The 22,367-nt window shown below is 41.2% G+C and overlaps 1 protein-coding gene across 4 annotated transcripts in view; it reads left to right on the plus strand.

Annotated features, from left to right (window-relative positions):
* The first annotated feature begins 343 nt into the window (after positions 1-343).
* Positions 344-22,367, plus strand: part of PPP4R1 (protein phosphatase 4 regulatory subunit 1) — a 64,081-nt gene continuing 42,057 nt past the window's right edge. Inside the window, exons 1-4 of one of the 4 annotated variants that reach the window (XM_043558285.1) lie at positions 344-415; positions 1,188-1,232; positions 20,475-20,559; positions 21,358-21,464. In XM_043558285.1, coding sequence (XP_043414220.1) covers positions 20,501-20,559; positions 21,358-21,464 — 166 coding nt within the window. In that variant the 5' untranslated portion in view covers positions 344-415; positions 1,188-1,232; positions 20,475-20,500. Of the gene's footprint in view, positions 416-786; positions 983-1,187; positions 1,233-12,916; positions 13,017-20,423; positions 20,560-21,357; positions 21,465-22,367 lie in introns of those variants that run through there. The other 3 variants (XM_043558283.1, XM_043558284.1, XM_043558286.1) reach the window with 3 other exon arrangements.

Below are 22,367 nucleotides of genomic sequence, written 5' to 3' on the forward strand. Positions count from 1 at the left end.
CATCGAGCATCTCCTAGATAGGAAGTACTCTCTGGGTTCCTTACATTTTTTACTAATCCCCAAAATCCTGGGGCAGGCATCATCCTTCACGTACAGACGGGTTACACACCTAAGTTAAATGGCTGAATGGAGATCTGAACCCAGGCCTGCCTGCGCTCCTGCTGGAGCATTTCCCGCTTTGTCAGCGAAGGATGGGCAGGACACGGGGGCAATAACCTGTGCTTCAGCCTTAACCGCGCCTGGGTGGGAAAGCGGGCTGCACCACGATGACTTTGTCACTCAACCACCGTGCAGCCGGGCCCCGGGCTTTGTTACCAGCCACTTCGCGAGGGCCCCCTGCGCGCGGGGAGGCGGCGCTTCCTCCACCCGGAGGGTGGGACCCTCGGCCTCAGCCGGGCCTCGGATCGCCGACGACGTACGTGCAGCCCTGGGGAGGGGGCGCGGGGCGGCGAACGGCGCTCCCGCGAAGAAGGGCAGAGGCCGATGAGGCGGTGGGCGAGGCCGGTGACCCAATAAAGCGGGCCGGGCCGCGGGAGGCCCCGCCCGGGCCCGGTTCCGGGCACACGCCGCAGGGTCCCGGGCCAGCGGCAGCTTGCGCGCCCCCGTCGCAGCGCTCGGCGTGAGGGCGCCTCTGGCCGTGGGTGTGAGCGCGCCGCCGGGCCGGGCCGGGAGCGAGGGAGGCGGGGGGAGGGAGCGCCGGCCGCCCCGGAGCCGCGCGGAGCGGCCGGGCAAGGCGGGGCGAGGCCCGGGGCCCGCGGCGCCCGCCCGCCCCCGGTGTCCGGGAGCCGCTCGGCCCGCGGCCCAGGCCCGGGCCCTCGGCCCGCCCCGCGCGCGCGCGCACGCGCGCGCGCGCCCCCGCCGGCCCGTCCCTCCTCCTCGCCGCCACTCCCGCGCGCGCTCCCCGGCTCCCCGGCTCGCGCCGCTCCATGTAGCCCCGGATCCCCGGGAGACCGAGGAGGAGGGGGCGACCACAAGATGGCGGGTACGTGGCCCCCTGTCCTCCGGGCGGCGGCGGCGGCGCCTCCTCCTCCCCGCGCCCGCCCGCCGCCGCCGCCGCCGCCCGTAGTCACGGCCGGCGCGGGGTCCCGGCGCGGGGAGGCGCCGCGGGGTCGGGAGGGCGGGCGGCGGGGCGGCGCGCCGGGTCCCGGGGGCGCTGACCGGGCCTTTCTTCTCTCCTTTCGGCTCAGACCTCTCGCTGCTCCAGGAGGACCTGCAGGAGGACGCGGACGGATGTGAGTGCTCCCGCCTCGCTGTCGCGGCGGTGGCGGCCGGCGGGGAGCGGCCGGGAAGGAAGGGCGGGCGGCGGCGGCGGCGGCCTGGGCCCGGCCGGCGGGGACGGGGCTCGGTGAGGCGTGGCCCTGGGCCGGCCGGGGCCGCGAGCTTGAGGGAGCATTGCCCTTCGGGGAGGGAACGGCGCGCCGGGTCCGCGGGCGGCGAGGGATGCCCTGTCTAACGCCCGAGCTGGGGCTCTGTCCCGCCGCCCACCCTCGCATCATCTCCCCCCCCCCCCCCCCTCGCCCCCCAACCCGGGCGCCCGTGGGCTCGGGGGGCCGCTCGGCGTCTGTTCCGGGAGGAGAAAGTGGCGGGGCCCAGATTTGAGATGGGCATTTGGGGTGTGCTTGTTCCCGGTGGGGGCCCTCCGCGGACCCCCACCCCAGCCTCCCCGCAGGAAGGAAGAGGCTCGGAGAAGGAAGGTGTGTTTACTTAGAGTTGCTCTCAAGTATCACTCAGCGGCCAGCCGTATGGGAGCCTGGTCCGCGTTCTGCCGCCCCGGTTTGGTTGCCTCGGCTCTGCCGGTGTGGAGACTACATACCTGTAATTTCCCTACAACTCCTAACAGTTTTTAGATTGCCTCGACACCCCCCTGTGATTTGTGGATTACGGGAAGGCTCGAAGGTGTGGCCTTAGCTGGAGATACGAGGTTAACAGGGCGTATTTCTTTAATGCAAATGTTCGCGAATCACCCAGGCCTCCCTAAATACTACAATTTCAGCTTTTCTTTGAGAAAGGGGAGTTTCAGAAGAGTCGAGTCTTTTGTTTAAAAAGAAAAAAAAAAAAGAGAGAAAAACTTTGACACTGTTTCCAGAATAGTGTCAGGAAGGAACTGATATTTAGAAAGGAATTTGTTTATTTCGTGTGTGCTTTTCTAAGCATCAGAAGATAATTTGGAAATTGTTCTGGGTTGAAATGATAACCCTGGTAGAATTTGTGGTGTATTTAGGGGAAAGCCTGCCTGATGCTGAGATTTACTGTGGCTAATACCTAGGTAAGTAACTCAGAGATGGTTGCAGTCTGCAGTTGTTCTTTTAAAATACTGTGTAGTTAATCCATAGCATCGTCTAATGTGGTTTCCCTTGGCCAAATTAAACTTAATTTTTAAATTCCTAGGTGTTTTGAGTGAAGTAAGAATTTATTCACAAGGGTTCTCGAAAAAGAGTGATTATTTTTAACGCAAATCACTCACACGCAAACTTCTGCTACTCTGGGTCTTGTTTTTTAAGTAAGAAGTGCTCTTAAAGGGAGCAGTACTAATGTAGTGAAGGACAGCTTTTACGTTTCACTTAATGTTTTACATTAGGCCACCTACCTGCCTGCTAGTAAGTTTATAAGGTTATTTAAGGCACCTATCGATTGCTTGCAAAGTTAGGATTGGAGAGGTGGCTCTGATTGTTATCTCAAACAGGGGCTTCTCATTTACCTAATTAGGTTCAAGACTAAGGAGAAGATCTGTCTTTCAGCAGGTGTTTGGTAGGAATGTGTGGCGCAACAACTTCTGCACATTCCTTTATTTTCACTTAGGTGTCATGCACTCTTTAAGGATGAGCCATGGTGTCAGTTTCCTCATTGACCATAAAGGAGCCTAGCGTAGAGGGGAAAGCACACCTGTGAAGAACTCAACAATGATTTATTCATGAGCCTCTCAGGACTTCTTCAGGGTACTGAGGATGTGGCTCTGCAAAGGATGGTCACAATCTATGCCCTCTAGTGGTTTACAAGCAATTTTAATATAAATGTGATAATGAAGATTTCAAAGGCAGTATATAACACGGTGGTTAATAGACAACACTCTAGAGCCAGACTGTTCTGTTCCAGTTTTGGGATTGCCACTTTGGACAGACTCCTACAACTCACTTAACCTCTGTATGCTTAAGTTTTGTCATTTGTAAATAGGCATAGTAAGTATTGCCTACTTAAGACTTCTTTAGAACCTTACGTATATTAATGCAGAAAAAGCACTTAGAACAGTACCTGGTAGATTAAGTGACTATTATGTGGTGGTGGTTACGAGTGAAGAGTAGGGAAGCTTAAAAGAAAGCAGAGAAGGAAATACTGATGCTGAACATTACAGTACAGAATAAATACATTTATAGATGCTGCTAATGCTTGCAATTAACTTTTTAAAGGTTCTCTTCGTTCCCAGTGCGTTTTAATTTAGGATTAAATATTAGACATAAATAGTTTACTGAAGGCATAAATAGTTTACTTGCATATTTATAAATTGATTAAAGATTTTTTTAGAATAATTTTTTTTTTCAGTTGCTAAGGTCTTTACAGTTGATACCTCTATCCAGAATATTTAGGAGCAATCTTTGAACATGTGGCCAGTTTGAAGGACCACTTGCTGTCTATTATGAAGGGGGAAAGAATGAGGGGGAAATCTGGCTGTGATGCCTAGGTCAAAGGTAAGAGAAGTATGGAGAAGCTGAGAAAGCTTGTCACATCCTGGAGAAGGTGGAGGACCAGAGATGTTAGAGAGAATGGAGCATGGGGCTGCCCTTACGACTAGAACAGATCCTAGGAGCCTGATTTTTCTGTCTTAAGTAATACTGGTCTGGAGGCCCGCCTCTGGAGTTATGAACCAGATCCTGCCGCTTCAGCCAAGCTTAGGTCTAGGTCTGTCTTTGTGATGGGGAAGAAATTATTTTCTGGCCAAACTCTAGAATCTTGGTTGCCTTTCCTGAATGCAGAACCTAGACTAAGAAGAGAGCAAATACTACTGTACAGGTGATCTGCAGCTTTGGAGACTTGGAGGGAACCTGGGTAGGGTCTAGATCTTGAAAGGTGGGCATTGCCAAGCCTTGATAAGAGTCAGGTCTTCTGATTTGTTTTAAGCCCCAAAGTCTGTACAGAGCTCATAGAAAAGTGGGTAGAATGAGAAAAGGGTTGGTCAAAGACTGACTTGGCTGATGTCCTTAGAGAAAAAGAAACAAAATCCTAATATGTGAAAGATGGTGCATTGTATGTACATAGCAGAAGGTCATGAAGGTAAGAAAATCATTCCGTGCTATTAAAATTAAGTTTGTTTTAGGTTAAAAGTAATTCTTTCCATACTGCGTCATGAAACATACTTTGAATTTTAAAGTGAAAGCAAGCCAGTGACTCAACGTTTGAATAGGTATCTCAGCAGAGTGACTTCAGGCTGGGAAAACCCTTTCTGTTCCTTGAATAATGGCAGGCAATGCAAAAATCACACATAGACTTTCAGAGAGAGAGATTTTAGGTTTCTTTTGTCACTTTTCTAAGGATACAGTTTTGGTTTACATTTCCAAATGTAACTTACTAGGTTTCTAAAATAGGTGAGATAGGACTTAAGTCAGATTGGATGAGTTAGCTTTATTGCACAGATTATTCTTCACAGCACTCCTGGGAGGTGTAGGCTGTGGTATTCTGATATTAGTAAGTCAGCTGATGCACAAAGAGGCTAAATTATTTTCTGAAGAAATGAAACTCCTTAACTACTGGCCAGAATTTTAAGGTAGGCCTCCTGCTTCTAAATATTGTATATGAAGTAGTCTTTTCTTAATTTGCCCATTTACAACATTGAGCAGCCCAAGCGTGTCGTATAGGCAGTTTGTTTGAACTTTGCTTCAGATACCCTTGAAGATTAATTAATCTAGCATCTGCATATGGTTTAATTTAACCAAGAGAGATCATTCAAGTGAAGCTTGGGTGTAATCTAGCTTGTTTAGTCTTTATGTTAATTTTTTTTCAGCTGTAACTAGCATGATGTTGAAGAGCTTTTGGAGCTCTTGTTCATGTTTGAGGAAGTTTTGGAAATCTTTCACACTACATGTATTTTTCAGATTTGAGGGCACTGTTGGGTTAGAGTGAATTAAGGATGGATCCAGAACCAATTGGGTATAACTGCCTGGGCTGTACTTCTTTCAAAGAGTCTCTGGGCCCTCCGACTACTTTTTGAAAACTAGTTTTTGGGGGCACCTGGGGGGCTCAGTCGGTTAAGTGTCCGACGTCAGCTCAGGTCATGATCTCGTGGATCTTGAGTTCCAGCCCTGCGTTGGGCTCTGTGCTAACAGCTCAGAGCCTGGAGCCTGCTTGGGATTCTGTGTCTCCTCCTCTCTCTGCCCCTCCCCTGCTCATGCTCTGTCTCTCTCTGTCTCTCAATAATAAGTAAAAGTTAAAAAAAAAAAAAAAGAAAAGAAAAGAAAACTAGTTTTGATAAGATTCTTAAAGTCCTTGGCACCTAAGGGATTAAGGAGCAAAAAACTGGGGCTGTGTAGTGGCCAGGGAATCAGTTAAACAAACTCTAGGAAGGTGCCCTTGAAAGTCATGATATTTAGAAGTGTTGTTAAATGGGGATTTGGAAGAGTGAGTCATGAGACTTGGTAACATATTTTGATTGTTACCAACAAGACTGGACAGGAGAAATCTTTATTTGGAGGTAATATAATTAATATCCTAGAAAAGCATGCTTAAAAATGGTTTTAGTGATACGCTCATGTGTATAGAATCAGTTAATGATGTGTTGGGTAAGAATTCTGTATAGAATTTTTTTTTCTTTAAGAAGGAAAAAGGAGGAAAACCTTTTGTAAATATGCATGTCAGCTGCCTGGGCTTGCAGCTGCAATAAAAAAAAAAAAAGAATGTTTGCTCTTTCTGCCTATGAAACACAAATAGCCCTAGCTAGGTAAAGTTCATTAGTCTACCACATTTGTTTGATCACTGATTTATTATTTCTGGCCCTTTTGCCTCAGTTCCTCCTCTCATCAAAACAAAGAATTTATATTTTAAACTCTTCACTCCTCCGTTTGCCTTCTATTTTGGAATTTGGGATTTTTCTCTCTTGAGGGCAAAGAATTTTTGCCAGCAGCTACATGGTAGGGTGGGCAGTCCCTCGACTGGAATTAAAGTGGTATTTTCCGTTTACTTCGTATCTGAACATGAATCTGACGGGATGTCTTGGAAGGAATAGGAGGTGGCACACCTGTGGAATCTGGGCTGCGAAGGTTGTAGGGCCTGTATCCCCTGTAAGTTCTGAAGAGGGTGCTTCTACGCAGATCTTTCATCTGGCAGGTCACCTAAGGTCCCCCTTCTCCAGATCCATCCTCTGATCCTCCTAACTGTTCAGTCAAGCTTTCTTAGCTCCTTACCCCCCACCCCCAGACTCCACGGCAGGCTTGGTCTCTGGCCTAATTGATGTCAGCTTCGGTGGTGGTTGAGCATTTATCATGCTGTAATCCTGGAATACATCTCGGTATGTGCTTCTCTGCCCAGGAGAGAGCTCTTGGTTTTGTAAATGTTAGGTCTGCTGTGTTCAGATTCTGGCCCTTGCTCTGCATTCACTTATCATCTTGAGTAACTGCCTTCACTTTTCTCAGCTGTTCTCGATCTGTAAAAGGTTGATGGACTTTTGGATTGATTCCAGTTTTGGGCTGTTACAAATAAAGCTGTGACGAGTCTCTGTGTGGACATATACATTCTTTCTCTTGGGTATATACCTGCAAGTGGAATGGCTGGCTGCCTTTTTCAGGAACTTTTTCCAAAGTGGTGGTAACCATTTTACACTCCCACCAGCAGTGTGGAAGAGTTCCAGGTGCTCCACGCCCTTGCCGGCATTTGGTGCGGGCAGTCTTCGTTTTAGTTTATTTATTTATTTTTAATGTCTATTTATTTTGAGAGAGAGCAAGCACGTGTCAGTGAGGGAGGGGCAGAAAGAGAGGGAGAGAGAATCCCAGGCAGGCTTCACACTCAGCATGGAGCCCCTGCACAGGGCTTGATCCCACCACTATGAGATCATGACCTGAGCCAAAATCGGCAGTTGGACGTTCAACCCACTGAGCCATGCAGGTGCCCCCAGTCTTCATTTTAGCGATCCTATTAAGTGTATACAGAGGTTTTTTTGGTTTGTTTTTTTGTAGTTTGAATTTGCATTTCCTTAATGACTAATAATGCTTTTATTTTCATGTGCTCATTTACCATCAGATATCTTTGATGAAGTATCTGTTTAAATTTTTTGCCCATTCATTTATTGGATTATTTTCTTAATAAGAATTGTATATTCTAGGCACAAGTCCTTCCTCGAGTATGTGATTTGCAAATATTCTGGTCGGTGTCTTGTCTTATCAGTCTCAACAGTATATTTTGAGGAGAAGTTTTGAATTTCGATGTTCCATTTAGTTTTTCACAAATGCCCTTTATCAGGTTGAGAAACTTCCCTGAGTAAACTCAGGGAACTTTTTTTGAAATTAAGAATGGATGCTGGATTTTGTCGCATTCTTTTTCTGCATCTATGATATTCTTTTTTAGTTTTTTTAATATGAGTTACATTGATTTTTATTTTAAGTGAATGCCTTTTTTTTAATGAGAAATTTCAAACCTATGGCCGATGAGCCATCATATACCCACCATTTAGCTTGAACCTTCATTTATCCCCTTTTAACATCTGGGTTTTTGTTGGGGGGAGGCAGAGAGGAGGCAGCCAGAGTGCTTTAAAGATATCCCGGGTGTCATTTTATTTTAACTATAAATATTTCACAAGGCATATACTTGAAGTGTGATGTTTTAATCTATGAACAGAAGGACTCTAAGGTTATGGTAAGGTGTGCTAAATAATGAAAGTTTAAATGATTAAATTTTTTAGACATTTGCCTTGCTGGTTCTACTGCAATAAGGCACGTTTGAATGACTACTCAATTCACTTTCATATTGATCACCAAATTAACAGAAGCAACATCTTGTTTATTTTTATCCTGCTAAGCACATTTCACCCTTTTGGGTCACTCTTTACGGTAGCAAAAGAATACTGGTGAACAAAAGTTGAATTTTCTATTTTGGTTTGCTCTATCATTTAGAGGATCATATAAACTTTTAAAATTTGAGCTGTGCTGTACCTCTAGTGAGCCAGTGTTCCCAGAACTACTGAAATCAAGAGCTAGAAGGCAGAGTAATTATTTGTCCCTTAAGCAATAGAAAGTTTAGGCCTGGGGTCTCCTAGATAAAGGTGGCAGAGGTTAGAACACAGTTCAGATCTGGTAGGTTTGGATATTCTTTTCCTAGACATCGTCTAACACAGCTCTTTAACTGCAAACAGGAGGTGGGAGAAATTTCTGGATCTTGTTTTTTTTTTTTAACTTACCATTTTCATACTGATGTTGGTCACTGTGCTATAACCTTGCTTATAGTATTCCCCTGTGAGGTATGTAGTAACCACAAAGTTACAAAAGTGGTACCAGTGAGGCTTATCTGATGGTTAAATAATTTGCTCAGTCATCTAACTTGAAAGTGTTAGGTTAATAAACCTGTGTGACACAATCTTTCTTACTTTATTTTACTACTGTGTTCTTACTGCCTTCCAATTTGACTTTCCTTAATTTATCACGTATGTAGGTCATTTAACCTCCTAAAGGTTCTAGAGGATGTGAAGGTAGTAATATGCTCCAGGTGTCTGGTAGGTAAAATAATTTTTGTCCTAAGTTGCTCCTGTCTGCCATGAACATGGTATAATTTACAAAATATACATTTTTGTGTGTGTGTTTTAAGCACCCACGTATGGGAGAGTCAGTCATTGGAGTAAAAGTTGATAAGAATGTTGATGAGATCTAATGTGTCTCATCTTGTCTCTAGCTAATCACCTGAAGAGGCCATTTTAAAATCTGAATTTATATTTAAATTTATTATAGTGCTTTGAATTTATAGTCCAAGTCAGATTTGATAGGTCATATCTACGTGTACATTAAAAAAATTTTTTTTAAATGTTTATTCAGTGTTGAGAGAGAGCAAGCAGGGGTGGGGCAGAGAGAAAGGGAGACACAGAATCCGAAGCAGGCTCCAGGCTCCAAGCTGTCAGCACAGAGCCCGACGCGGGGCTCCAACTCATGAGCCGTGCCATCATGACCTGAGCTGAAGTCAGATGCCTAACTGACTGAGGCACCCAGGCGCCCCTATTTACATTTAAATTTTAAATCAAGTTAGTTTTTGGTAGAAATAACTTCAAGACTTCAGACAAATTCAAGACTCTATTAGAGACTGGTGGCAATTTGGACCTAGATTAGCTCAAGTTTTATATTTGGATTACCTATGGAAAAAAGGATTACTAACCAAAGTAATTGGGTTAATAAGACCGTAAGGAAAATGTTTACTCACTGAAGGGAACAAACAGCGCATCTATAATGTATGGGAGATCCGCACTTGGAAGGGCTTCGACAGGCCACATTGCTTCTCTGACAAATACTGTTTAGGAAGCATGATCTTTGTAACTAATTTGACAGTCGATAAACACACTGCTGTTTTATTTATATGTGTACTTTAGGAAAATGCTTTTTGGAATGTCATAGAATGAACTTCAGGAAATCATTCTTAAGTTCAGTGTAAAATGACTTGTTAATAAAGATCGTTGCTAAAGATTTAGTAAACTTTTTGTATTTAAAGGAAAGATACCTGATAAACATTATGTTGTCACAAAGTACAAATTTGAAACGGCATACCTGTTGCTTGAGGCTGTATTTACGAGGACTAAGTTATATGGTCCTTCAAATTTGTTGTCTTAATTCATTTTTTTCCTCCAAGTAATGACTTATGTGCATGTCTGTTACATTACAAGGGGTTGGAAAGTTTCAGTAAAGGACCAGACTGTAAATATTTTAAATTTTGTGGGCCACATGGTCTCTTGCAGTTACTCAGATCTGCTCTTATAAGGTTAAAGCAACCATAGACAGTATGTAAATGAATGGGCAATAGCTGTGTGCCAATCAACTTTATTTACAAAAACAGACTGTAGGCTGGTTTAACCTACTGGCCATTTTGCTGCCCCTGCATTGTCCTGGTAAGTCCAGAGTCTCTTAACATTTTTATTCTTTACCTATAGCAGAGCGCCATCACAGAGCAGACCTTTAGCATATACTTGCTGAGGTGAGCCTTGGTTCTCCTGGCCAAACTAAATATGACCATAAAACCTTACTTGCAGTCAAATAATGAAATTTATTTTCAAATTAAATGTGTTACTTGGAAAAATGTCAGACCTATGCATAAGTTGCACAGCTGTTATAGTTAATTCCTCAAACCCTTCACCTACATTCACCCATTGTTAACATTTTGCCAGCTTGCTCTATTTTTCTCTATACGTTTGTGTGTGTGTGTGTGTGTTTATACATATGTATATGTGTGTGTACATACACGTGTATATATATATATACACACACACAATGTAATGTGTACATTGTTCTTAATCTTCTTTGCACCTTTTGAAAATAAATTGTAGAAATCAGGACCTTTAGCTTGGATCTCTGAAGAGCAAGGCCGTTCTCTCATACTCAGCCATCAAATTCAGAAAATGTAACATCAGTACAATACAAATATGTAATAAGTAGTCCATTTTCCGATTTCACCTCTTGTTTAATAATGTTTTTTATAGCAACTGTCTTGCCAGTCCAGGCTCCAGCATTGCATTTCCTTGTCATGTCTCTTTAAAGGCCTTTATTTTTCATGATACTGAGGTTTTTGAAGAGTCAATTTGGTTTTATCTGTTTCCTCATGATTTGATGTAGGCTATGCTTTTGGGGGGGGGTTGTGGGGAAGATAGGAATACTATGTAAGAAATACTGTGATTTTTTTTCTCAGTGCTTTATCTCAAGAGGCACCTGATGTCAGCTCTCTGTTATTGGTGGTGGTAATTCTTTAACCACTCCGATTAAGGTGATGTCTGCAAGACTTCTCACTTAAAGATTCTGTTCTTTTGTAATTAGTAAGAGGAATACTTTGACACTGAGGAAATATGCTATTCCCAAACAGACTTTTACCCGTTAGTGTTAAGAATGTAGCCAGGATTCTTACTTGGATCAATTTACATTTACTGGCTGGCAGTCTGCCTTACAGAGAAGAGCTTCTCCTTCCTCCCTATTTATTTGGTTATTTATTAAAATATCAATTTTAAAGCCCACGCCTTAAGGCAAGTCTTATAAAGATGATTAAGTCTCTAGGGAGTGTCTCATTTTCATTTTCTAAGATGTAAAGAATTGAAAAACAAAATTTGCTAAGTTTTGTGGTCTAAGCAGTATCAATGGAAAAATTGAAGGGGAGAAGGGAGGACACACTATCTGCTTTCCTCTCTCTCTTTTTTTTCCCTTAAAGTTTAATTTTTTTTTATTTTTGAAAGAGAGAGGGAGAGAGAATCCCAAGCGCTGACATGCAGAGCTCAATCTCATGAGCCAGAGGGAGCATGACCTGAGCTGAGATCAAGAAGTAGGATACTTAACCGTCACCCAGGCGCCCCTGTTTTTTTCTGTTCTAAAGGCTATTATTAGAGGCTGTATGGTGAACAGAAGGATGTTATGATGAAGTTTGGTGAAAGTCCAGTCACACAAATTAACCAGTTCTCTGGCATGGTACTTCTCAGAGGCATTAATATGCTAATGAACTTGTCACTACCTTCGCCCCGGGATGAAGTGCCCTAGTCCCCTGAAGTATCCCGGTGGGCTATCTTTCACTAACAAATATTAATGAATGTACATTATTCAGGAGAAGCTTTAGACTCTTTTTTAGAGAATAAAAAGATTAACAAGACAGTCTCTGCCTTCAGGGAATCTATCTACATTTGGGGCCGAGGGCAGGCAGAGGAAAAGGCAAAGAAGAAAGAACTGCACCAACACTACTCTTGCTGGCAGAATAAAAGCAGGGACACCCAAGACTGGGGAATTCAAAGGAGGAAGAGATGTTAATTAGAAAGACTGGGAAGTGCTTTCGGGATGGTGTTCGTGAGTAGGTGAATTTAAACTCAGATGAGGATGAATGGCGGAAATGGGGCAAACATAAGCAAACGAGGCGGGAGAGCTGCGAGGCGGGAGAGCTGCGGGGCCTGCGACCGGAAACGGCCCCCTGCGTGGGCGGTGTGCCAGAGAGGAAAATAGGCTGGCCAGATCCTGGAGCCCCCAGAGCTGTAGGTTCATCCTGGCTGCGCTGCCTGCTGGCGAGTTGGGGGGATTGGGGGGGAAGGGAAGGGCAGGGAGTGCAGGGAATGGAGTAGAGCGCGAGGAAGGTGGAAGTGGCTGTGCTGTGGAAGCCGGGTTTGGGTGAGGGATGCGAAATCCACGATTGAGGGCAGTGGTCTTCAAACTTAATTACGGTATACCTCCTAAAATAATTTCAAAAACTCCCATCTCATACATTTTTAAGTTTGAGTATTTTTTGAAATAAAACAGTTATGAATATGTACATGTAATGATTAAACTTTTAAAAATGGAATGTACATAGCACAGCACTTTGATACCCACTGTCCATCCACTTTCAAGAATAAAATTGGGAATTTTACCTTGTTTTTTTTTCTTGATCTCTTTCCATCTCTTACACAAAATTTTCCCCTAATGTATTTTTTACACTTGAAAGTTTCACTGATAATCACATTTCTTGCATCAAAAATATGTATACAAAGAGAAATGGAAAATTTTAATTTCCTGCGGCCAGAAAACTAAAATTTTTTTTGTTTCAGCTATTATTATTCCATTATTATCATTAATACTCATTTGGTCAGCCAAAATAAATCACACATTATGGTAAACACTTGGTAAACAAAATTTTATTGAATGGGCAAATGAAATGGATGGAGCTTTTGAAAAGTTACGTATTCATGAATGAATGTAATTTGCTAGAATGAGACAATATTTAGCATTGATTTCTATTTTATTTTAAGACCGATGTGCACTGAGAAGTTTTGTTGACATAAATAAGTTGATGGAAAGGATTTTAACAGTGTCGCTGATTTCCTTGAATTTTGTCCAACTCATATGGTAAAATTTTTTAAATTATATTTTTAATGATCTATCAGCCTTTCGAGTTTTTTGAAAGCAAAGGATTGAAAAATACCTGACTTGTAAAAGTATTTGTTACAGTCTTTAGAGAGTTGATCTCTTAACACTTTCAGCATTATCTCAGTGGGTCCCTTTGTTTGACAGTGGAGGTTTTTTCCAGCCTTGGGGCAGTGTAACACAGTGGCCTTGGAGTTGAGAGATACCTCTTTCCTTGTCCAGTGGGAGTATGGGAGATTGTAAAAGGGAAAGCCTTAGGATCTAAACCACTAGGCATATTTTTGCAACAAGTACTCGTAGAAGTTGGGGTCTGGAATATCCCTTAAAGTCATCCGTCTGATTTATTCCCAGGAAGATCTTTGTGTCCCTCGTGAGGTTCAGATGCCCTGGTTTGCTCCCAGCAAAAAACATCAGAGCCTCTGAGTTAGGGTGTTGGGAACTGGGAGGTGGGAATACAGGATACTTTGTAAAAGTAGAATTTATAGTTCTTAGAAACTGATTAGATAATGGGAGCCAGAAAGTTACTGTTAAAAAGGTAACTGAAGGGGCGCCTGGGTGGCGCAGTCGGTTAAGCGCCCGACTTCAGCCAGGTCACGATCTCGCGGTCCGTGAGTTCGAGCCTCGTGTCGGGCTCTGGGCCGATGACTCAGAGCCTGGAGCCTGTTTCCGATTCTGTGTCTCCCTCTCTCTCTGCCCCTCCCCCGTTCATGCTCTGTCTCTCTCTGTCCCAAAAATAAATAAACGTTGAAAAAAAAAAAAAGGTAACTGAAGACTTCATGTTTGAGAACTCAAGGTTACTGGGGAGAAAGTCATGAGGAAGAGCTGGTTTTTATAAGATTTGTTTGGACAGTTAAATTTTCAGAACAAATGTGACATTGAGGTGGAGATTCTATGAAGTACTTGCAAATATGGATCTGGGGGTCATGGCAGGAGAACCCTGGAGGTAATCTGCATTGTAAGTAATGAAGGAGATTTTCAAGGGGAGGAGGGGTGTGTGTGTGTGCGCGCGCGTGTGTGTAAAATATGAGGACAAAATTAGAAGGAAACTCCCTCTGTAAAGAAATCAGAAAGAAGCAAGCAAGAACAGTCTAGAAAGGTAGAAAAATACTCAGCATTGTGTACTTCCTGAGAACCCAAGAAAAGAGAATTTAAGAGGAGGGTGTTGGGATATGGAGTCAGCCTTGTCAAGTGCTATAGAGAAGTAAGATAATAAATCTAAGAAGGGCCCTCTAATTTTGTCAAGTTATTGCCGATCTTGAAGACAGGGGTCACGAGAGTGAAAGAGAAATAGGACGGATTATTTTTCCTGGGGTGAAGACTGTAAAGGGAACTACCTCTTGAGGAAGTTTGACAGAGTCATTTTAGAGAATAGCAGGCTTAAATTCTAGAATCAGTGTGTCAGGAAAAAACCCACCTAGTCAGAATTGTGCTTAATTACCTTTATATTGCACATAAAGTATGGTATATATGGCCTCACTCTCCCTCCACCACTGTAATGTTACTGTTTCTGTAGTGAGTCCTAAATGAGGTGGTTGGTGTTTAAAGGCAGTGTTGTTGGAAAAATATATCCAGACAGCAGTAGTGAGATGCTACATTTTGAGAAGCATGCAAGGACAGCTGAAGGACTTTTATATCTTCTCATGCTCTTTTTTTTTTTAATTTAGAAAAATTTTTAATGTTTATTTTTGAGAGAGCACGAGCCGAGGGAGGGACAGAGACACAAACACAGAATCCGAAGCAGGCTCTAGGCTCTGAGCTGTCAGCACAGAGCCCAGCGCAGGGCTCAGATTCACGAGTTGTGAGATCATGACCTGAGCCGAGGTGGGACGCTTAACTGACTGAGCCACCCAGGCGCCCTGTCTTCTCCTGCCCTTAAGCATATATGTGGTTGTAGAGTAGAATGGTTGTCAGGTGTACTATTCAAACTTCTCCCTTGCTTTTGTCCTCCTGGCTGCTGGTACTGCTTCCTCTGACACGGTGCTATAGAGTTCATCAAATACATGTATGATCGTAAAGGAGGAAAGGAAGTTGATTTTTTGAGGGTAGTTCTGGGAACATCTTCTGAGAGAATTTGAGATTTAAGAATAGCACATTCAAAATTCTTATTGAGTGAGCCTGAAATTAGCATGAAGTTATAGTATGTCTGAGCATTGTTAGCAAGGAATAGAAAGGAGGTTTGCTTGTGGTATTCATGCAGGTACAACCAGGATTGTCTCCACTGAATTAGAATGTACTCTTGAAGGGGACTAGGGCTTCTCTGTATTCCTTCTCTCCTCTGTTCCAAAAGCTGAGAGTGTCAGGTAATCGGAAGAGGAGTAATGTGACACCTGGGCTTCCAGGTGTGTGAAGGCAAAGGGTCTTTTGATTTGGAAAAGACAGCATGATCTTTGCTTCTTAACTTTAAAAAATGATGATCTGGGGGCACTTGGGTGGCTCAGTCGGTTAAGCTTCCAACTTTGATTGCAGCTCAGGTCATGATCTCACAGTTTGTGAGTTCAGGCCCTGCATCTGGCTCTGCACTAACAGTGCAGAGCCTGCTTGGGATTCTCTGTTATCCTCTCTCTCTGCCCCTCCCCTGCTCACTCTCTCTCTCAAAATAAATAAATGCACGTTTAAAGAAAATGATGGTTTTGATTAATAATAATTTTAATAAGGTCTTAGTAGAGCACAATTGAGTAAGTATATATGCTGTCTGGAATTGTCTGTTGCTCAAAAGAGGTGTACTGCTGTTGAATTTAAGTTGTTGCTTAGCAAATTTTAAATGCCATTCCTAATTATAGGGTGGTAATGTGGTTTATTTAGCCAGGTAAGAGGATTTTGCAAAATGTAGTAATGTTACTTTTTAAAAATTAGATGGCTAAGTTGATTTTGATTGGCCACATTCCTCTGCTGTTCCTGCCTCACTTCTGTATAAACCTTGTGTCCCACCTGTACTAATAGTTTTCCTTTACTTCCTCATTGTCTTCAGATTTCTTTGCTTAGAATGCCCTCTTCCTGCCCTCTGTCCTGCTTGGCAAAGTCCAGTATACCTTCCAAGAATTGCTTGACTTTTTGAAGCCTTCTTATATTCACTCACCAGGGCAGATTAGACATATAATAATGAACAACATATAATAGTTAACAGCATATTTTGTATGCTTACGCCATGTATCTTTTCTTAGCGTATATATGTAGACACATAGATACCTGCACATATTTATACATGCATACTACATGCATACACTTTTTGTCTAATGTTTGTGTCTGTGTTTCTTGTTGAGTGGCTGGCACTTAACAGTATATGTGCTGCCCTCTTACTGGTTGACGTGGATGACAACATTTAAAAACACATGGAAACCACATTGAGACTCACTGTATCTAGAAAGAAACCTACGTGCAGGTGGGACAGAACATTTACCTTATTTGCCTGACACCATATCATACTTTGTACACATTATCTTTGTGTGTCTTAAAAAGTCTTGGCCTTTATTTAAGTCGCGTTATTTTATAGATGAGGAAGCAGACCCAAATTAATTAGGTATTTGTGTAAGTCCACATAGAGAGTTCATAAGTAGCAAAACATGACATTTGAACCCAGATCTGTCTTACTTTAAAGAGCCTTTGCCCTTTCATACCACTTTGCTGTAACTATGTAGGGGTTACATTAATCACCTTAAAAAATGGGTCCAACTTTTATGTTTTAGACATTCCTTTCCCTAAATTTAAAACAGCTGAAAATGGAACATTGCTTTCTCTGGTGTAGGGAGCTGAGAAAGCATGGAAATTTGGGGAGGTCAGATAATTTGAAGAAGCATTTCAGAGTGATCATTGTTTTTATATGCTTTTTGGTAAACTTGAAATTTCAAATAACATGGAAGGATGACATGGGTTTTTTTACTTCATCAGTGGAGGAGACTAAGTTTTTAAAGCTATGAAACCCTAAAGGGCTGTTGCTGTCATAGTGAATTTCTGTAAACTTTAGTTATCTAGAAAGAAAGCCCTCAGGTGGGGTATGGAGGCATGAAATGTCTCTCTTCATCCACAGTAATATTCCTTGTCTTTGTCTATTTTGTCTAAGAATATCACCACTCCAGCTTTCTTATCTTACTATTTCATGTTTTGTCTTTAAAAAAAAAAAAAAATCCTTGGGGCACCCGGGTGGTTCAGTTGGTTAAGCATCCAGCTCTCGGTTTTGGGTCACGTCATGTTCTCACAATTTCATGGGTTCAAGCCCTGCGTTGGGCTCTGTGCTGACAGTGCAGAGCCTGCTTGGGATTCTCTCTTTGTCTCTCTCCCAGGTGTACTCTGTATCAAAATAAATAATAAAAAAATAAAAATTCCTTTTCTTTTCAATCTCTTAGTTGAAATTTTGCCGTTAAAGCTATGTCTATGGTGGACATCCGTAGTTGGGTGTTACTTTTTTTTAATTGGGAATCTCTGCTTTTAAATGTTTAGTCCACTTATATGTAATGTAATTATTGGTCTGGTTGTGTTTAGGTCTGCTTTTTTCTTTTTCTTTTTCTTTTTCAATTTATTTTTTTCTACTAGGGATAGCATGTGCGTGCCCATGTGCACACGTGTGTGCAGTAGGGGCAGAGAGAGAGGGGGAAAAAGAAAATCTTAAGCAGGCTCTGTGATCAGTGTGGAGCCTGATGTGGGGCTTGATCTCATGACCCTGAATCATGACCTGAACCCAAATCAAGAGTCCACACTTAACTGACTGAACCACCCAGGTACCCTTGGGTCTGCTTTTTTCTATTTGTCTCTTTTTTTTCTTTCTTTCTTTTTTTTTTTTTCATGTTGCTTTTTTCCTGACTTTCTTTGGGGTTAATGATATTTTTTTTGTATTGCATTTTAATTCCCCTATTGGCTTTCTAGCTATGCTGCTTTCTTACGTGTTTTTGAGATTACTCCTAAGGACTATAATTTGTCTTTAATTTATCATACTCTGTTTAAAGTTAGTGTTGTACTTTGCATAAACTATAGAATCCTTGTAGCAGTACAGCTACATTTACTCTATGTTGTCTGTTTTATCAGAGGATATTATTTACTGTACCATCACTCAGGGTATATGCTGTAGGATTTTTTTCATTTGTGGTAATAGTTTTTTTTTTATTGATTATTTTTGTGTTTTTCTTTTGTATAACCTGTGGTAGGTGTTTGCAGGATGACTGGGTAAGATCTAAGCGTGCAGTCTGTAACTGTGGTAACCAATCCTTGTGGCCTCCATAATGATGCTTTCCAGAGCTTTATTGGTCCAGTCAAGAATTGATGAAGAAATCTTGAATTCAGAAAGGACGATTCAGGCCAGAATGATTCCACAGATATTCGCAGGAGGCAGCAGTAATGGGAAATAGAAATGAAGCTTTGTCACCATTGCCTATGCCAGAGTGGAACACCTCCTTTTGTAGACAGTTGTCAACCATGATAGAGTGGTGACAGAAGTTGAAGGAAAATAGATTTTGTTGCCCTCTGAGAATATGTTTCTCAAATACGGTAGTTCAATAATCTGCATTTGAGTTGGTAGGAATATTTATTAAAATGGGTGCTCCTGGGCCGCACTCCGAACCTACATAATCAGTATTTGAATGTGTGACCTGGGAGTGTGCATTCAGAGATAAGTGCGCCAGGCTTGTCTTAAACACAGCAGTGTTCGATGGTTGCCCCTCTAGGCTTTGTAAGGACTAGAGTCAGTGTTATTAATGTTTATCTTTAAGATTGACAAGTGTGAGGCTGATGAAACAGTTTGGTCATAGTCATAGAATTCTAGAGCCTGCATAAAGGCGCTTTTGAGGCCATGCTAGCTCAACAGACCTGTGTGAGAAAGGAGAAAACAGAGGCCAAGTGAGAGCGTCTGAGCAGTTTTTACAACTTTCTGATTCAAAATAAATAAGGTACTTTGCTGTGAGTTGTAGATCAGCACAACCTGTATAAAACTTTCCTGCGCTATGTAAGCAATTATTTCCATGTTAGGTGTTATTTTTCATCTATTTGGAAAATCTCTGCCTTTTAATTGGGTTGTTGAGACTATTTGTGTTCAGCGTGATAATTGACATGGTTGGGTTTAAATCTCTCATCTTGCTATTTCTCATCTGTTTGTCCTATCTCTTATTTTATCCTCTTTTTCTGCCTTTTGGATTGAGTGTTTTTTATGATTCCATTTTATGGCGTTTATTGGCTTACTAGCTATATAACTTTTGGTGGGGTTGTTTTTGATGTTTAATGGTTGCTGTAGAGTTTATAATTAGTATACATCTTTAATTTACTACTGTCTGACTTCAAATAATACATATCTCTTCATATACAGTGTAAGAATGTTAGGAAGGTGGACTTTGCCTCTTTCCTGCCTTTGTGCTATTATAGTCATACATTTTACTTCTATATGTGTTAGAAATCCCACAGTACTTTTTAAAAACTTTTATTTAAATTCTGGTTAGCATACAGTGTGAAATTAGTTTCAGGTGTACAATATAATGATTCAGCAATTCTGTACATTACTCAGTGCTCACCACAAGTACACTTCTTAATCCCCATCACCCATTTCACCCATCCCACCCATCCCCCCACCCCTCTCCCCTCTGGTAACTATTGTTTGTTCTCTATAGTTAAGAGTCCCCACAGTATGTTTTTTATCTTTTTATTTTGCAACACATATTTTTACTTTAAACAGTTATCTTTCAAAGAGATTTTTAAATATGAAAAGTCTTTAGTATTTACCCACCTATTTACCATTTCTGGCGCTCTTTAGTCCTTTGTGTAGGTCTGGATTTCCAATTGGTACAATTTTCTTTTGCTTGAAGGACTTACTTTAATATTTCTTATAGTGCAGGTTTGCCGGTGATGATGTCTGTCAGCTTTTGTGTCTCTGAAAAGGTCTATTGTACCTTTGTATTTGAAAGATACGAATTTCAAAGATATTTTAAAGATGCTTATTTACTGGGTATAGAGTTTTAGTTAGACTTTTTTTTCTTCTTCCTCTTTTAGCACTTTAAAGATTACTGTCTCCTGGCTTTTATTGTGATGAGAAGTCTGCTGTAATTCTTATCTTTGTTTATAAGGGGAATTTTTCTCTGACTGCATTACAGAATTAAGAGTATCCGTGTTTGACATTTTATTTATTTACAAGTTGTTAGTGTTCTGATTGAACATGTGAGTTCTCAGTTATCACCCCATGCTGTTTCTGAAGCCTCTGACCGCTGTGTTTCTAGAGACCACTAGACCTATCTGTAGGAAAAGGAGAGGAAGCACCCTTCAGTTATTCATGGCTTCCGAGTTGATGTAAGCGTCACTTGTGACCCTTTATGCCACTCCAGAAACATTAAAGGCAGTTTTATTTAAGCTCTTCAGACAGGCAAGGGATACTTTTTAGTTTCAAAGTGTTATAAGGAGTATTTCTGATGTCTCTGATAGTTGGTGTGGATGACTACAGCTCAGAGTCTGATGTGATTATTATACCTTCAGCCCTGGACTTTGTCTCACAAGATGAAATGTTGACGCCACTGGGGAGACTGGACAAGTATGCTGCAAGTGAGAACGTATTTAACAGGTACATGCATATTCTTTTCATTATGGAAATGGAAGGAGGGTTTTCCTACATTAATTTCAGTAAGGAAAATACATACAGTTTTTTAGTTTAAAGTTGTATTGTTAACGTGCAGTCTCAGTCACCACGTTTTATTAATAATCACAGCCACGGCTTTTTTTTATAATTGTTTACTCTTTAATCCTAGTAACCGTGTGGCACTCTTTCTTTGCTTTTTGGCCAAAACAAAAAATACCATTACTTTTTTGCTATTAGGCATAATTTTGATGATTGTGTAAAGCGATTACTGAGGGGAGTATATTCTTCTTTGAGCAGGTGATGTTGTATACCTACTGTGTGCCAGGTGATGTTCAAGGGGATTGGGACACACTTCCTAATGCATTGTTTCTCCAATGGTGGTCCCCAGATCACCTGTATCAGACTTTTCTGATAAGTCTTTGCTTAAATTTTTGAGTATAGATGTGTAAAACTCATTTAGTAAAAATGTGTGAAGGTCATCTGTATAATGAAGAGTGTGTGTATTTTCCCATTGTTTGATAATTGAAGATCACGCTTGAAATTTTATAGAATTTTCAGTGACCTTAGAAATTTGTGACATCAGTTAAAGATGAAAAATATTTTGGTAACTATTCTCTCTCATCTTGGTAAAATAAAATCCATAGTGGCATTTGTCACTTAGGAAATCAGTGACTTAATTTATGTTATAAAATGTATAAAAAATTTTCTTTATAACTATATAGATTCTACACTTTGAAATTCTAAAATTCCACTAAATGCTATATTATTTTCTTTTTCTGTTAGACAAATGGTGGCCCGGAGTTTGCTGGACACGTTGAGGGAAGTCTGTGATGATGAAAGAGATTGCATTGCTGTTTTGGAAAGAATTAGCAGATTAGCTGACGATTCAGGTATATTTTTAATGCAGAGAAAGGTTTCTTTTACCAAATTTGAGTTTTTAAAAACTATTGAAAAAACTTAGTGTGATATGAGACTTCTTTAAAAGATTTCCTAAGTAAATTCCCAAATGTGTCAGTAACAAGAAAATCCTGTTCCTAAGATTCATACATTTTATAGTTGGTCTCTGTTTAGTTTAATTTTGGAAACTTCTCATCAGAAAAATCTAAAAATACTGTTTTGCATCATGTATGTTAATCGTAGGATTACTAAAAACATAAAAATAATTTTGAATAAGTTTTAAAAAGGGACAGAGTGGGCTGTAAACTTTTTGAGGCAAATATAAAATGCTTCCTTTTTGTATGCTTTCTCACTTGCAAAAAAATGTCAGTCACACATGGTAAAGCTAAAGGTTTTTGTCTCCAAAGCAAAGCTAGAACGGTCTGCTTAAGAAAGAGGTAAACCTGATTTGAGGCTTGCAATATGGTTATATTAAGTTTCTTTAAAATATTTTTTCTTGTGAAATATGTATGACATGCAATTTATCATTTTAACATAATCTTAAGTCATAAGCGTGTTTTCATCTTAGAAAGATTCAAAAGTAAATAAATTTTTTTCTTTAGCCTATTATCTCTTTATTAAAATGTGTTCTTTCTCACTTTCTAACAAACTTTTTGTCATGTCAGCAGTCTCATTTTTAAATTTTTAGATGAGCCTGTCTTTTGGTGAGCAATTTGTTTTGTGGGAATATGTTTTACTATTTACGTAAGCATTAAGTAATTTTTATTTTCCTATAGGGTAGAAAAAATATTTGTAAGTTAATCTTTTTCATTATGATGTTCTTTGTATGTACTTGCTTATGTGTATGCTTGTGCCAGAATGGTTTTAGGAGAGTCTCATCAATTATAGTTTTTCCT

Source organism: Prionailurus bengalensis, chromosome D3 (assembly GCF_016509475.1).
Source record: "Prionailurus bengalensis isolate Pbe53 chromosome D3, Fcat_Pben_1.1_paternal_pri, whole genome shotgun sequence".
Classification (NCBI taxonomy): domain Eukaryota; kingdom Metazoa; phylum Chordata; class Mammalia; order Carnivora; family Felidae; genus Prionailurus; species Prionailurus bengalensis.